The 17,841-nt window shown below is 32.6% G+C and overlaps 1 protein-coding gene and 1 long non-coding RNA gene across 2 annotated transcripts; both read right to left on the bottom strand.

Annotated features, from left to right (window-relative positions):
- Window positions 1-355: 355 nt before the first annotated feature.
- On the bottom strand, window positions 356-8,978 carry LOC132300604 (probable disease resistance protein At1g15890). Its single transcript, XM_059797769.1, has 4 exons — window positions 8,492-8,978; window positions 4,947-8,354; window positions 2,660-2,977; window positions 356-1,346 (listed from the first exon to the last, which is right to left on the bottom strand). Exons 2-4 carry the CDS (start codon window positions 6,402-6,404, stop codon window positions 1,308-1,310), a joined length of 1,815 nt encoding a protein of 604 aa, XP_059653752.1. The 5' UTR covers window positions 6,405-8,354; window positions 8,492-8,978; the 3' UTR covers window positions 356-1,307.
- Window positions 8,979-12,370: 3,392 nt separating this feature from the next.
- LOC132300603 (uncharacterized) lies at window positions 12,371-17,757 on the bottom strand. The gene is made up of 2 exons (XR_009480512.1): window positions 17,553-17,757; window positions 12,371-15,131 (listed from the first exon to the last, which is right to left on the bottom strand). It is a non-coding gene; the product is annotated as an uncharacterized LOC132300603 (long non-coding RNA).
- Window positions 17,758-17,841: the final 84 nt, after the last annotated feature.

Below are 17,841 nucleotides of genomic sequence, written 5' to 3'. Positions count from 1 at the left end.
TTTAAGAACTTAGAAAATAAAAAATTATAAAAGATAATTCTTTGAAAACAATTCTTTTTAAAGAGTTTTCAAAAAAACTATCAGCCAAGTAAATATTTATACTATTTTTTTGTGATTTTTTTTTTTTTAATTTTCAAAAAATAGATACCATTATTAGAAAATTGAATCAACTAGCCAAACTTATCTAGTAAAAACTCTCGCTAAGAGCATCCAATAAGTAACCAAAAGTGGCAAGGGCGAGAGATTGTAGTGAGACTTGGGTGGTTGGTGTGGTGCCACATGGCGGGTTCACACTTTTTTTTTTTTTTTTTCTAAAAAAAATATATATATTTAGGACGTGAAGAGCCCCGCACAATTTTTTTTTTTTTTTTTTTTTTTTTAATATAATGGGATCACTTGCCATTATTTTGAATTTCAGTGACATAACAAATCTTCTTTTTCTCTGTCTGTGTTTCCACAATCTTATAATTTCTATTCCTTTCAGTATATTTGTGTGCTTTTTTAAGTATTTGTGTTTCCCCATGTTATTATAACTTACTTTAAATCGGTTATAAAGTTAATATGTATAATTTGAAAATAATTTCTTTTCATATAATTTGAAAATTTAGTTTTAGCTTTTCAAAAATATGTGAGTCAACTGATTCAACCTAGCGTATATTTGGATTCTCTCAATCTCTCATTGATAATGTTGTTAATTTCCTTCTTTTTTACTTATTTTTATCTTACTTTTTTGTTTTTAAGCCTTTTATCATAATTCTGTATAACTATTTATTGTAATATGTACATAATTCATGTAGATGAAAAAGATACACCAGTTAAATTCTTATTGGTTCCAGTTTAGTTGATTTCAATTTTTCTACTTAGTTTTGCATTTACTAAATTACCTTTTTATCTGTACATATTTAATTTGGAAAAACCCTCCAACAATAAACGAGAGAAAGATTATGAGACTAAGTGACAAAATTCCACTATTTGAAAAATAATAATAATTAAAGGAAATTTCCACTCAAAGATGCACATAACATAGAGTAATTACAACAACAAATAGCATATTCTGTTGATAAACAATTGTGTATGCCTCACCCAACAGTTTTTTTTTTTGCCCTTTTTTTTTTAGTTTTTTTTTTTCCTTTTTTTTTTTATTTTTTATTTTGGGCGGGGGTAGGGGGCAAACATTTATTTACTTAGACACTTACTTCGCTGATACATTCACACACTCTTGCACACACCGCCCATATATATATATATATATATATATATATATTTTACTGATGGATGGAGTCCACCCCACATCTTTGAATAACATCCTACCATATCATCAACTTCTCCAAACTAGGAAATCTGACCTGTAAAAACATCAATATAATAGTGTTACTAACAACTACTATGATATTAGTAACTCAAATATTAGTCATCAGAGAAAACAAAGAGAGAAGGGTGTGGAGGGAAGCATACGTAGCTTCAATCTCTCAACCTAAGTTACATAATTTGCTCATCAGGTTTTGTTTTTGCTCTTCAGGTTTTGTTTTTACTCTCACGCTTCGCACGCAAATTGTTGAGTTGGGAGTGAATTCACACAAAATTCACGAACTCAAATTCTAGAGATCACGAATTCAAATCTATAATTGGTTTGAGTTCGGTTAAATTCGCGAATTACCCTTATGCGGGTATATTTGGCTCAAAAAATGAGTAAAAATAAGTAGTTAGTGCAGAAAATAAGAATTGAACCTAGAATCCTTTTGTTAAGAAGCAATATAAACTTCCACTGGCCTTTACGATATTGAACGCAATTAAAAATTATAACTATTGTTTTGTAGTTTTTATTTATAAAAATAATAATTTGTAAATATCTCATTACTTTTAAATATATTATTTTTAAAAATTAATAAAATAATATTTAATAAATAAAAATAATAATGCATTAAGCAGAATAAGTACATATAAGTCAATATATTGACGCTCTCAAGGCACTCCCGGTTTCAATTTTTTTTAGATTTGACATTCTCCCGCTTTCGCTTCCGCTCCGGCTTCATGTTACTTAACTTTCAACAGATATAAACCTTCCCTATTGTCTTTACATTGACCCTGTTGAGATCTTCCAAATGCTTCTTAGTATCCACTTAATTACAAATTAACATGTGCTTCACCACTAATGCTTTGATTTTTTATTATTTTTTCACATGGTAGTTCCTAATTTATTAATGATTCCACCAGATATGGAATGATGCATCCAATTTGTCATTTATTTTTATTTCCAAGCTAAGTGAAGTATGTAGAAAACTTCAGAATATTACAAGAAAATCAAAATATGTATTGATTATATATAATTTCGTAATTTCATACTATAAATATAATCCTATCTCTGAATAAATAATTGATTAAGTGAAACAACAAATTAGTAAATTTTACTAGGGATATAAGCGGCTATGCGTAGACACCATTGTGGAGAAGAAAAATAAAGGGAATACGTACCAGGTATTGGGAGGAGAGAGAATAAGAGAGTAAAAAAATTAAAGAGTTTAATTTGATAGAGGGAGCATTGGAAATTATTATAATTTCTATGTGATAGCTTTGTGAAGCTGGAAAGGTTCTAACAATTTAGATGGATCTTCGGTACCCATATATGTATGGTTAATTAAGAGTTAAGACATAAACATACCTTGTGGTTGATGAGGGCTTGTAGTCGGGATTCTTGTGTTTCTTCTTCGGAACTTTTCAGGTTTGGCAAGTCCCTAAGTCCTATAGTCTTTAAGTGAGGGAACACGGGAATCTCATCATTTGCTTCTGCCTCTTCTTCTCCTTGTCCAACTTCAAATGCAAGTATCTCTTTCATCTCCTTACAATCGACTATTTGTAACTGTTGGAGATGCTGAAAGGAATTTCCACCTTTTAGGACTTGGAGTAATTGCTTGTCCCATATCACTTTAATGCTACCCAATCCATTAATCACCAATTCCTCTAAGACAGGAAACATAGTCTGTGATCCACATTTACATTAAATTTTGTCAACTAATAAACATTTTGTATATATTGTTTGCCTTGTAAGTCTTCCCAACCCACTCCACACTAAGATTTTTGAAAACATCAATTCCAAACAGTCTATCTGAAAAGAAGATACTCCACTATTTATTTATCATCAATAACTATAGAACAACTAAGAAACAATTTTTGTATAATTTTTAATTTTATTTTTTCTATTTCCTTATCAATAAACAATAGGAATGAACCCTACATTTAACTAAGGATGGATCGACCCCATATTACCCCAAAAATATTCCAAAACAATGCCAATTCAGATACAGAGATACAGAGTATCGCATAGACTAGTTCAAAACTGTTTGACTTCCTCTTAAATGCATGATTGTTCCTCTCAGGCTGATGCTAACATATACTCTCTATTCAATTCACAACTATAGACTTGACTCTCTCCTCCTCCTCTTTTTCCTCGTTGGAAATGAGAAACACATTTTGTACACATACTATGTGACGCAATCTGCCATCTAAATTTCAAAATAATATACCATACTCTAAATATATACAAACATATATATATATATATATATATATATATATATATGTGTGCATTATAATTATATTTGATGTAATGACTAATGTGACATTAAATGCATCACTTATGTGAAACATGAGCTTAACTTATTCCAGATTATAAGTTTCTAACACAATACATTGAGAAGTTGACCCATTATTAAGCTCCACTAGTCCTCTTAATAATAAAAATATGCATTTTCCCAAGGTATAATATTTAAACTTAAATAGAAAGAGAAAATATAGAAAATGTCTCTTTGTGACTATAAATAGTCCAAGCATTAAAAAAAGAAAGAAAGAAAGAAAGAGGAATATTACATATTAGTTCTACTCTTAACTGCAATGACCAATAAATTCTAATTTTTTTTTTTTAATACACAACTATTTTGTTGGGGAAAAAATTTAAATCGCACAAAATTGATGCAAGAACCGTGGAAATATAGTCTATATTTAGAGGACAGGAAAAGCATAATGAAGCAGCAAAATAGTCGGGGTTGGTGCACTTGTTTTTTTTCCCCCCTTAACCGACTGTAAATCAGAGTTCAATTAACTGCATCATCATCACCATTTAGCAGATCAACATGTCTATCAAGTGGTACTTGTTGTCTTTTCCAATGGTGAGATGACCATATAATTAAATTCAATGGATATAAGACCAAATTGGGTAAGAGACAGAGCAACATAATCGGCAAGAGTTATGGATATGGAAGCAAAAAACCACAAGAGTCGAGAGCCAATTTTGAATTGCAACTGATGCCTAATAAAATTAACAGCATAAGTGTTACTCACGTAACAGAAAAAGAAAAGGATAACAGTAATGGTATTAGATTTTTAATTAACCTTATTACATGCAGGATGACATGATTATTATTTTATTTTTTCAAAGAATTTTTTAGGTAATAAACTTGTCTAAATGAGTAGGAAAATTTTTTGCCTAAAAAACTAAAATAAAATAAAACTTATGTCAAATAGTGGTCTAATATTAATAATTAATCTTAACCACTTAATTTAAATAATTTTGTGATTATCCATATTTAAGAGATATGGTGCATTGTATGTGATAGGAATGCATTGTATCGATATTATAAATGATTATGTGGATGCATTGGATGTGGTTATTAAAAGCGTGTTTTTATAGTATTTAATCTCAAATAAACTTTCAAAGAAGAAAGGTTTGTTTTTCATTTTTTTTTATTTTATTTTAATATTATTGGACCCATGAGTTTTATTTAAGCAGAAATTGTTCACACCCGATAAAGTAAAGCCCCATCAGAACAACAACTAATATATAAATATACGTGTATGTATATAGTTCTAAACTCTACAATCTTAATTATTTTTCCTAAATTTAGGTTTTACCTTATTTTGTATCAAAATTGTTAACCCACTATATAAAATACCTTTTCATTGAAGAGAGGTTGTTTAACAGTGGAAGGCATGCTGCACTCTCTAGTTGATGTCTTCTTCTTCGTATTGGCGTAAATGCTTCTGAGATTTGGCAAACTTAATAGCCGCATTTTTTCTAACTGATGAAAAGTAACTTTATCCGTGAATTCCTCGTCACCTCCAATTATTTCTTCCAATGCCTCACATTGTATAACTTGTAGTAGATGTAGTTTTGGAAGACAGCTTGCAGTGGATGCGGAGAACAGATACTTCATTGAGCTACAACAGAAAACTTCTAATACTCTCAAGTTACCAAAAGAACCCAATGGAGATGGTCCATGAGTTTTTGAACTCCATTTGGGTTTGCCAAGTAGATGTTCCATATCCTTACATCTACTAACGTAAAGATGCTTCAAATCTAGAAACCACTCTCCATCTCTGTCTTGAAGCACCTTCTTTAAACCTTCCATATAATACAAACGTAGTACTTCAGCGTTCGCAATCAAAACATCAAGCCCATCCATCAAAGGAATACTACCAAGTCCCAAGACCTTTGTTTCTATGTGTTGGTCAACCTCTGAAAAACTTTTATAGTGAGACCCAATCCATATTTTATATTTCGTTAACAACTGAAAGCTGGGAAGTTCCGTGGGCAGTAATAAGAAGACGTCATTTGGTACATAAATACGCAAAGCGGTTAAGCTAGTCAAACAATTTATCTCAACAATGCTTGCATTGCCTTCAACCTCCCATCCATCATAAGCCTTCGGAATGCACAATTCCTCCAGATCGGATAGAAGAGACAGGAAACCCGACGAAAATCCTATATTTTTGTTAAATTCTTTTAAATTCAACAACCGTAGGCAAGTCAACTGTCCTATTTCGAAAACTATCTCTTTGAATTCGTAAATATGACCAAGGACCAGTATCTCAACGTTTTTCAATTCCTTGATGAAAGATAGGTTTACCAACTCACAATCACTTAGACACAACATCCAGAGACCAACCAGACGTGAAAGTGATGATGGTACTAGTTTCATCCCCTTCAAAACCAAAACTTCAAGCTTTTTCATCCCTTCAAAAAAGCTATTTGGGAGTTTTAGTAGTGAATCGTCGGATGATCCCAATACTAAGGTGCGTAGTTCTGGACATTCTAACTGATCGGGAAGCCGACAAACTTTGCAAGAATCCCTTAATGAGATGGCTTTGCAACATTCATAATCATCTTTATCTGGCCAAACATTGACATCATCTTTCACTAGAAATGCATTCCGATCTTTGGATACAATTAATATGGCAATATTTCGAATTACGTCATGCATTTTGATCACGTTTTCTTCTTCACCTTCTAACAACAAATTAGATTTCTTGAGGATAACAACTATCACAAGTGTTCTATCTCTTGCTTTTTTTATTGATGTTCTATCTGTACTTTCAAGAAACTTTGTTCCTACTCCCAAAGACACCAGCATGTCAATAGGAATCTCAGTATCTTCATGAAACAAAGAGCAATGCAAAAAGCATGACTGCACATCAGCTTGCTTAAGATACTCGTAGCTCCACTCTATACACAAATACACCTTATCTTTCACCCTCTCAATTTTATATCCCTTAAAATCTCTGAGCTGTTCAAATGCATCATTCCATACATGCTTATCTTCCTTACTGCTTAGTGCTCCTCCAACTGCACAAATTGCCAACGGCAAATGATCACATTCTCTGCACACTTTTTGCGCTAAGGACTGAATTTCAGGATCAGCTCGATAAAATCTCCCACCGTTCTCCTGAATAGGTGCCAAGCTTCAGGTTCCGATAGGAGTCTGATTGGGAAGGCTTTTTCAAACCCCATCTGTTTGCACACTTCTAGTCTTCGAGAGGTCAACAAAATTTTGCAACCCATGGTATTAATTAAATTTGCTCGAATTCCTATTTTCTCCAATGTAATCTGATCATCCCAAACGTCATCCAGTATTACGACCTGCTCTCCCTTCTTCACTCTCTTTATCTAGTTTTAGATTTAAACAATCCGCAAGTTTTCCTTGGATTTTTCTCAGATCTGGGTTTTGGGAGAAAACTGCCATTGCGACCTCATCAAAGGGACCTTTTCCAGCTTGTTTGCCAACTTCCACCACCATTGTTATCTTTCCAACGCCTGGCATTCCATATATACCGATTTTGGAATTCTTATCGTCTCTCAACGCCCCCATGATTTCTTCAAAAACCAATTTCTGGTATCAAAATGCTCATAGCTTGTGCTGAATGTGTCCCAAATATCTTTGAGAAGAGTAGGGTGTGCAACTTCGTCACCAAACGCATTGCGTTTCTCTTTTAGTTTGATAGCATCCATCGCCATCTTTTTCCCTTTCAAATCAAGCCTATACCGTGAACGTACATCAAGACATTTGAGATTTTCTTTGTCTTGCAATGATTTGTTCATTTCTTCTTCCATTGTGGTCAAGGACTGCCGCACTTTCTCCGGCCACTGATCAGCATCCTTCTTAATGGTCATCCCATTGGCCTTGCCTATATTGACAGCTGCTTGGACCGTCTCCCACATGCCTTTAAGATTATTTACTTCTTCTTCCAAATTCTCAATATTTTCCTTGTATTTGACCACATAACCAATTTGACGCCCAATTGGCTCGAATACTTTTCCCACAATAGCATCTATAACACAACTCATTTTCAACTCACCGCTAGTGTTTTTTTTTTTTTGTTTGGATGACAAACTAGAAGAAGCAATACAAAAGAATATTCGCAAATGAATCTGAGTTTAGATGACAAACTAGAAGAAGCAATACAAAAGAATATTCACAAATGAATCTGAGTTTAAAAGACAAACAAATGGAAGAGAAAGATAACTAACGAAAGGTGAAGATTCACAATTAGGATATATAGAAAAGAAGACTAGTCAGAGAAAGATATATAGGAATTCAGATAGAGGTTCAAATTCACAGAGAGAGAGAGAGAGAGACCAAAAAAGTAAAGATATATAAAAGAAGACTAGTCCGAGAAAGATTAAAAGCAACAGAAAGGTAGAAAAAGAGAGAGGATTGGAGATGACTGAATACAAAAATATTACAACTAAAACACTATTATTGTTGAAGAAATTAACACACGTAGCTTATGAATATGTTTGAATGGAGCTAGTAAGGTGTCTCAGAACTAGAGTGACAAGCAAACGACAGAGAAAGATAAAGAAAAGTGATTCACAAGAGAAAAGAGATACAAATTCAGATGGAAGCTAGAGAGAAGCCAAATTCAGAAACAAAAGTAAACACATGATTTTAGACAACAGAAATGCAGAGAGCTCTGATTATTATCGTTTTGAAGACGTACCTCTATCTAGCACTTGTGGATTTGTTTGCATGAAGCTAGTAGTGAGCGAGAGAGAATGAGTACTGATGCTTGTATCTCAGAACCTAATTCAAAAAAAAAAAAAAAAAAAAATTAGAAGGAAATTAGCTGGCCTTTAATGTCATTGTCATCTCTTAGACATTGTAAATTTTGTATAGATAAAGGAGGAAAAAGAAAAAAAAATGGGAAATTCCCGTCTCACCCTCTCCATTTCAGTTGAAGAAATTGGACCTCCAATTCAACTTCAATGTCATTGTCATCTCATGGATAATGTAAACTTACTACAGGATTTAGAAGGAAATTAGCAGGCCTTTTGGTAAATTCCCGTCACACCCTCTCCATTTCAGTTGAAGAAATTGGAAAAATATGTTCAGCACCTACTTAATATTTCTTTATATAGGTCCACTACACCTCTCTAATACTAAATTTTGTCGAGTATTACTCGATCTCATGGCTTCATGTAGTAAGTTTACATCAATGAAGATTCATGATATCGGGTGGTTTGATTATGTCAGAGAATGTGTTAGGCAAACTCAAGCATCTGCAAAATATTGCGAATACCAAATTCCAAAACATATTTCGGTATCTTCGTTCTTTAAAATTTAAAATAAAAAATAAAAAAATGTTATAATAAGATTGGAAAAAATGGTTTTATTTATTTGAAAATAGAAGTGTGTGCGCTGGGGAGTAAAATGCATTATCTTTTTGTGAACGCATGTAGAATTTTTGGATGTGAATGCACTTCACCTGATTGGGAGGGAGAGAGGTAATAATGCAAAGAATTATTGAGAGAGAGAAGATGAGAGAGAGTGGTTTTGATGTGAGGAAAAGGAATGACAGAGAGAGAGAGATAAAGTGAGAGTGAGAGAGAGAGAGATGCAGAGAATTATGTCTACAACATTGGTAATTTATGTTGTATGATTTTATTTATTATTATTATTTTTTTGGTAATAATAATATAAACTAAATATTATATAAAATGGTTGTATAAATTATAATGTAAGAAAATTATTCTCCAACACCTAGTCTGGTTATTTAAAAATTTAAAACAATTATAATAGGAACTTCTTGTTCCTTCAATAATTCTTGTGGTAGGCCCCTGTTTTTGCTGGACAAAAACTATCACAGTATCAATATTTACATGTAATATATATTGTTTTATATCCTTCATACTTATGTATATTTTCACTAGTTTTTAACTTTTTATAGCATTTTTTATTGCAACATCTTTTAATGTCATTAAGTTTTTTTCTTATTTTGAAATTAGCACACTAACGATTTTGGTATCCTATAATTGATTTATTAGTACACTCGATTGTGTTTGGTCTTTTATGTTTCCAAATTAAAACTAGTTTGACAAATTGAATGCTTAGCCATAACGCTCAATATTTAAATTAGTGCACAGATTAATAGATTAAAAGATTTGGTGCATAGTTGCAAATCACTTTTTTTATGTCACATTTGTAATCTCATGGGATGCTTAAATGCCTTTATATCTAAATTGTACGTTAGTTGGAAAGAGGGTTCATCACACTGTAAAAGTTGATGATATATGAATATTGTCCAAGTCAGGTGTGATGTGAATTTCAATGAATTGTCAATTGTTAGATTAAGTGCTAGCCAGTTATACCGTCGAATGAACATAATTCATTCCCGTGTGAAGTTGGCTGAATGTGACTCACACATGGGTGCGGGTCATAATCCCACCACTTTAAAAAGTATTTATTTATATATTTATTTTTACAAGGGTTTGTTTTCATATATTGGGATTTTTATTTTATTTTTATTATTATTATTATTTTTCAAACAGCACTTCGATTCATGTTTTGCAATATTAATCAATACGCAACGTATCGATCGGTTTGTAATCCATTTTTAAAGGTTCAATATCGTTACATACTTTTATGAACGGGCTGATTTAACCAATTTACACCGATATTCGTCTGAGTCCGTTACACCTCGATCAATACTGCGGATGCGAACCATGCTTCAGTTCTTTTTTTCTTTTTTTTTTACTTTTTTATTTATTTATTTATTTTAATTTCCTTCTTTGTTTGGACTGAACAATTATTTTTCCCTGCTTCTTTACATTATGATTTTTAAAAACTTAAAAAAAAAAAAAAAAAAAAATGAGCCTTTTGCCTTTTGATTATTTATTTATTTTAGATTTGTCAACAAATATATGAGAATATATCTGTTTTTTATAATTATTGTAAAATTAATCCAATGATTATAAAAATTTCAAACAAAAGAAGATTGGAAAAAATGGTTATAATTTTTAAAAATAAAAAAGTGTAGTGTAAAAGTGTCTGCTGAGGACTAAAATGCATTATCTTTTCGTGCGCGCGTATATAGAATTTTTGGTGTGTCTATGGAAAATTGAAGAACGAAAACGAAGGGACATTGATTGGTAGGGAGACCTAATAATGCAAAGAATTATTGAGGGAGAGAATATGGAATGACAGGTGGAAAATTATTGAGAGAGAAAAAGTGGTTTTGATGTGAGGGAAATCAATCGGTAGAGATAATAATAGATACAGATATAAATACGTTTTCGGCTCGGTGGTACTTTATGTCGTATCATTTTTTTTATTATTATAATAATAATATAATCTAGATATTATATATAAAAAAATAAAATTAATAAGTAAAATCGCAAAAAAAAAAAAATTACCTCCGCTGAAACCATCACAGATCTATGCTATAAGTACAGTAGCATACACAAACCTTTATTCACTAAAACCATCACAAGTCTATGCTGCAGGCATAGTAGCACACACAAACCTTATCACAGTACATATAGTATGGAAGAACTGCTGAAATATATATATATATATATATATATATATATATGGAGTATATTTGTTAAATGCTTTTGTGTTTTTTTTATATATAATATTCTTAAAATTCATATTGACCATTAGGTGTATAAAAGTGTGAGATATTTTTGTGGCATAATGTAATAAAATTTATCGTAGCAGAGCCCTGAGTATATATAATAATAATTCCAAAATGATTGTCAGTAGATGATAGAGAGAGACTAAAATAACATCCAAGAAAAAGAGTGATGGAAATCAAAATTTGGATATTGGTTGTCAGTAATCAATTTCTTCCACTGAATCTAGTCGGATGCTATGGTCACAACTGACATGTGAGTCCTTATTGAGAGTAACCAATTTCTTTTTTTTTTTTTCTTTTTTTCCTTTTGGTGTTTTACCATCTATACGGAATTAAAAAATAATAATTTATTTGTCTTGGCAAAAAACTCCTATAATGTTGTTGAGGGAGACTAGAACAATCTACTTTTCAATGCTTGTATTATATTGATAGCATAATATTGCCAACTAATTAATTATTAGCATGTACTCATAGAAGAGTAAATGCATTTTTTCTTGTCCCAGGGGCATAGCGGGATCAGAGAGGTAAATCATTGAGTTCTCAATTTCGAACTGCACTCATGATTTGAATGGTGCGTATGTTATAGGGGCCGATACATGTGCTATAAAAAAATTATAATAATAAAATAAATAAATAATGCATTTCTCTTTCTGTGACAAAAATTTCTTATGTCATTCCTCCCCTCTTCCTTCCATATACTTTTTCATGAACATAAAAAGTATGACATGAGTTGGAATTTATGTACAAGTGTTGTATCACATTTAATGAATAAGCCTACATGTGTGTGAGTTGAAATTCGTTAAGTAAATGTTGTTGTACAGCAGAAAATCTCATATTGATATCTCGTAAAAAATAGTCAATTTTAAACCTTTTTTTCCTTAAAACCATCCTTCACAGACTAATTTAAAAATTTTAAAGGACAACAATATATTGAATGTTTGTTCCTTTACAACCTGTTATAAACAATGTCATAGATGATACAAATTTTGAAATAGGAGAAGTGCAACAATGCTTAAGCACTTAGAAAACAAAACAATCGAGAGCAAAAACCAGCGGTAGTTAAGAAAGGATATTCGAACAGAAAGTAATTGTTAGAGTAAATCGTAATTTACATTTATGCACAGTTTCTTTGGGCGTAAATTTTTTTTTTTTTTTTTTGAATCTTTTTTTTTTTTATGTAGTATTTATTTATTTTTTTTTCAATATTTGACAAAGATCCTGAAAATATTTTTCAAGTTGTTTTTGTAAGACTTAGGAAAAATATTTTATTTAGTAAATTGTTTAACTTGATTTTATGATAACCAAACAGATAAAAATAGAGAAAATAATTTTCAAAATATATGTTACATCGAAACAAACAAAATGACAAAAAAAAAAAAATTTAAATATACATCTGAATCATGTTACTCGGATCGGAGCACTACAGCAAAGAAATTTGATTAATTTGAATTTATATTTTGGGGTCACAACTTGTAAATTTCTCCATTTTCAAGTGGAATGCTTACGAAACCACCACGAGTAAGTAGTCTGTCTTTCTCTTCTTTTTTTATTTTTTTTATTTTTTTTATTTTTTTGTCATGTATGATGTTTAACAGTCTCAGACTTTCAGTCCACAATATTATTGAATTGCTTATAAGAACTTTGGAAGAAAAAAATAAAAATAAAAATAAAAGACTTTCAGTCCACAATATTATTGAATTGCTAATAAGAACTTTGGAAGAAAAAAAAATAAAAATAAAAAAAAAAATAAATAAATAAATAAATTTATTATACAATGTGGATGTTTGTGATGACCACTCATAAAAATGTACACAATTACAAAAATGGAAACAAATTTATTAAATGTAAATAATAATAATAATAATAATAATTATATATATATATAGAGAAGTACATGTAAAGATGTAGGCTACCAAGTGAAACCCCAAAACCAATACCCCACCCAATGGTTCCTCCATGACTGGAATTTAGAAATAAGGGTAAAGTACAACAACATTCTTGAGGTTTACTAAAATGACACGCACATACAATTTATCTTATTTTGGGACAAAGACACTCCTTATATGAAATTCCAACCAAACAAGGCCTTAAATCTTCCAAAAAGACAAAATTACCCCTTAATATTAAAATCAAATTTATTATAAAATATTACATATATTAGAAAGACACAATTGCCCTCAGTTTATTTCAGCCACAATCACAGCCATAGACCATCTCTCTCTCACTCTAACCTTTCATTTCTTTTGTAACCCGTTCCATTCCTCTGTGAATCCCTACTGTAACCATGTTGCTCATTAAGAAACCCTATTTCGTCACCGTTAATATCATCGGCAGAGATTGGTGATTTCAATGGTAGTCAGAAATTCCGACGCCGGTGAAGTTGTGTCCAATGGGCCAACAAACAGATGGTTTTGGTATAGTGGGATCACCGACGTGAAGGTTGTTGGGATTACCAGCGGTGAGATGAGACAATGTCGGCGATTCCAGAGACCAAGGTCTGAACGGCGAGGACAGTTTGCTGTGGAAGTTGCTGGAGTTGTGATGGTAGCTATGGAAATTTGTCGGGCGCGTGTGTGGTGGAGCATCGGCGTGTGTTGGACACACGATTTAGGAGAAGAAGATGATTGACGGCAAATTTCAGCACGCGATTTGCAGAACCGGCGCGTGATCGGTAAGACAACGCGTGATAATGTGTGGCGTGGCTAATTAAAATCATTCAGGCGGCTTGGGACGGTCTTTGCGTGGGCTCAGTGTTGAAGAACTTCAGTGAGGAACTGAACAGCGGCGACGAGCAAGGATGCCGGTGGCATGACTAAACGGCGATGAAGGAGTGACCGGCGACGAACAAGGATCAAAACTGTAGCTACAGGCGATGGTTTGAAGCGGTGGTGATGGTGGCGAGCTCCTCGACAGTGTGGTGAGCTTAGAGGACGGCGAAACTGCAACCACCATCGCCACCTCTACTGCAACATCATCGTCGCCACCTGTGTGTGTACGTGTGTGTGGATATATATAAGGGATAATTTCATAAAAATGGAGTTTTGTGGGTCAAAGAACAAAATAATGGAGTCAAAATTAAGTTTTCCAAATTATTGAAATTTTCTCAAAGTCTAAGGTGGACATGGAAATTTACTGTACATCATTTTTTTTATTCCCAAAATACCCTTCTGTTATGAGTCTCTCTCACACCCCAAAACCAACCCCTTTTGAATGTGTTCATCTGCAATGGCAAAAACAATTATTTCTTTTTGATTGGCCATGTCTCTCTTTCACCCACCTAACCAGTAAACCCATTTAAAATAAAAATAAAAAAAACAACAAATCCATTTAATCATTAGAAAAGCGCAAATGACCACAAGGTTTGGATGAATTTATCAAGTTTGTTGGTTGTTCGTTTGGGAAGAAGGATTGCCATAGATGGGTTTCTCTCTAGATATGAGGAGTAGTAACATAATTTCATAACAACAATAGAAGGCTATTTTGGAAATAAAAAATAGATGTACCGTAAATTTCCATGTTCCGTCAGATTTTGAGAAAATTCCATTAATTTGGAAATTTTGATTTTGACTCCATACTTCTGTCCTTTGACGCCCAAAACTCCATTTTTGTGGAATAACCCTATATATAATTATCCCTGACGACAGCTTGCCATGGCCTCCGCCTTGTGTGTGTGGATATATATATGTATGTATCTGTATATACATATATTTATATGATTGTGTGAATGTGTGTGTGTGTGTGTGTGTGTGAGAGAGAGAGAGAGAGAGAGAGAGAGACCTTTTGTCCTAACAGAAACTCCATCTGAAGCGTCTTGAGCATCCTCAGGAATTACCTTGGAAGTAACAGGCAGTGCTTTCGTTGGTATGTCAGGTAGGTCCAACTTTATCTCATGTTCTTCTGGAGATGCCACTTGAGTAGGAACTTTTGGCATATCTGAGCACGATCTATACAAACATAGAAGAGTTTCTCTATTACGTAAGAGAACTACACAAATAAAAGGACATTGCTTGTACAAACACCAAATCCCGAAACATAAGACCAACAGAAACCATATTTAATTCGTATTGAAAGCCAAACTAGAGTTCAATCTAAGCATAGAATTTGAAACCACACAGAAGAATTACTAATATGTAACTAAAGCTAAGCTGGAGCTGCTATTCTGCAGAGACTAAAAAGTAGTTTCATTTCAACATAAATTTCCCATCTTCCATATAATTTGGGGCAACAGAAAATTCAATAATTAGCATCAATTTTCATTATTTTGGGTGTGACTGCATGAAAGCGATCTAAAATGAGGATAATGGAAACAACATCAGAAGAATATTTCCAGGTTGAGCAACACAACCACTAGTCTGCATAAAAATTCTTTTGTCAAAGACGAAGCATTAATCGTCCCATAAAATGAGACACAATAATACTGAAGACAAAAGGTTTTATATCACTAATTCCCAGAGACACAAGCAAACAGACATATATAAATACACATCTTTTAATTTAAGAATAGGAAAACTTCTACAGTTGAGAAACTCATTTAAAAAAGAAGCTGCCGAATAACATGTTAAAAATGCTTTTAAAATCTTGGGTTAATTACAATGATACTCTCTGAGGTTTACCTTATTGACAGTCATATACAAATTAGCTCACTTTTGAACAATGGCACCCCTAAGCTTTGTTGTCTTTGACAAAGACACCCATTGAGGGCCGACATGTGATAAAATGACCTAAATGCCCTTTGACTTATGAAATGACACAAAATTACTAAATTACCCATTCTAATAAATTTGAAATGTCCAAAATAACCTCTCTCACATCTCTCTATATACAAATATGAACAATATATAACCTGACATATATATATATATAGATGGATTCCCCAAAGATCTCGTTCGCAAAACAGCGAAAGGTCTTCTCAAGGTGAATTTTGTGTGTTCTCTATTCTAAAACCCTTGCATGGTTGCCGAGAAAGCTGAGAAAAATTATAAAGGAGAATACGATCACATATGCTTACAAATCAGATGTTTTATTTATTAATTTTTTTGATTGCCAAGATTAGAATCGTTTTGCCTACTCTCTAAAGCTAATTAGGTGTTCTAGTTTGATTGCATGTCTTTCCCTTTACCAAACATCTAAGTCATATATGTATGAGCTTCACTGACTGGAACATGATTCTAACATCCATGGAATTCCATTAATAATTGCATTTAAGAAGAAAAATATGAAAAGTTGTAATTGCATTCAAGAAGAAAATATTGAGAGTTGAAATTCACACACACACACACACACACACACACACACACATATATATAGGTTTAGCTTTTAAAGCAAATCCATTTCTGGAGCAATGAGAAGCACGCATGTAAAATCCTGATTTCAAGTTGCAGATTGTGCGATCTAATATGAACAATATATAACCTGACACACACACACACACACACACACACACACATATATATATATGGAAGTTACGCGATTTGGGTCTCTGCCAATATAGAAATATATTATATATATATATGGGTGGAGCTAGGATTGCAAAGTGGGTAGGGCTAAAAATATGAAAATTTAAAGGAGTCACCAGCATCTTGGAATTTTTGAAGGAGGCTCTTGTTGCTGCTCATTAGAGCTTGTAGTCTTAGGCCGAGAACTCATACTTGTGGAAGCTGTCCCAATCTCTAGTTTATCATCTTTTCGTTTATAAAATGAAAACAATTTTTCATCTTGAGGGTGAATATAGTGCTTCAACAAACAAAAATAAAGGGCATGCCTAATTGCCTATCACCTATAGAGGCTATAGAGCTGACAGCAGGGAAAATAAAAAAAAAATAAAAAAAAATTAAGATCTTTTAGATTTGAATGCAATCAAACCCAACTCCAAAATAAATAAATAAATAAAAGAATCTTTAATGGAAACATTCACGAACATGGTATGAAAAAAAAATAAAATAAAATAAAAAATAAATCTTTAATGGAAACATTCAAGAAAGTCTTCACATAATTCATTGTAAATAAAGATGATTTATGAATTTTAAACCAATCTCTTAGTTGAAAGTCACTAAAAGAGGAATTAATTGGACTAGAGGAGAGAATGGCGACGCATTTCCGTAAAGGACCATGAGGTAGCTCTGATCAAATTAATAAAAAATTGATCTCTCTCAGAGATGGGTAAAATTTATTTGGGGGTAAAAGCTGAAGTAAGAACTAAGATAAGGTTCTTCCTTAATTTTCAAATTCCAACACTAATCCAATCAATTTGTTGTTTGCATATCAAAAGGCAATATCCAAAAACAAAAACATACATTGATGATCATCACAGATTCACAGAGGCAAAGCAGTGAAAATAGAACAATTAAATGGAATTATCTATGTACCTTCGAGGCTTCAATCGTTGGTTTGCTAGGCTGTGAAGGCTGTGAAGCGTTTTCAGAGAGATGACTCAGAGGCAGATGAGAATGTTCCTACGGCTCCTGCGTTTTCAGAGAGATGACCTAGAGCCAGATGGGAATGTTTTTTTTTTTTGGGAAGCTAGGCAGATGGGAATGTTCCAACACCATAATAGTTAGGTTTTCAGAGAGATGGGCTCATTGCTGGGCTGGCCCATTTGTTTTATTATGGATTGGGTATGGGCATGGGTATGGGCTGGGTTATGACGGATAGAAA

This window comes from Cornus florida, unplaced genomic scaffold (genome assembly GCF_030987335.1).
Source record: "Cornus florida cultivar Cherokee Brave unplaced genomic scaffold, ASM3098733v1 CherokeeBrave_3.0.0_Hap2_Chr03, whole genome shotgun sequence".
Classification (NCBI taxonomy): domain Eukaryota; kingdom Viridiplantae; phylum Streptophyta; class Magnoliopsida; order Cornales; family Cornaceae; genus Cornus; species Cornus florida.
Note: the sequence above shows the minus strand (reverse complement) of the source record. Positions and strands in the feature narration are given on the sequence as shown.

Coding starts and splice junctions, on each gene's coding strand:
- LOC132300604 (XM_059797769.1), bottom strand. CDS start 6,404: ATGCTGGTGTCTTTGGGAGTAGGAACAAAGTTTCTTGAAAGTACAGAT. Junction 2,978..4,946: donor AACCTCTCTTCAATGAAAAG/GTATTTTATATA, acceptor TGTGGATCACAG/ACTATGTTTCCTGTCTTAGA. Junction 1,347..2,659: donor AAGCCCTCATCAACCACAAG/GTATGTTTATGT, acceptor ATGTTTTTACAG/GTCAGATTTCCTAGTTTGGA.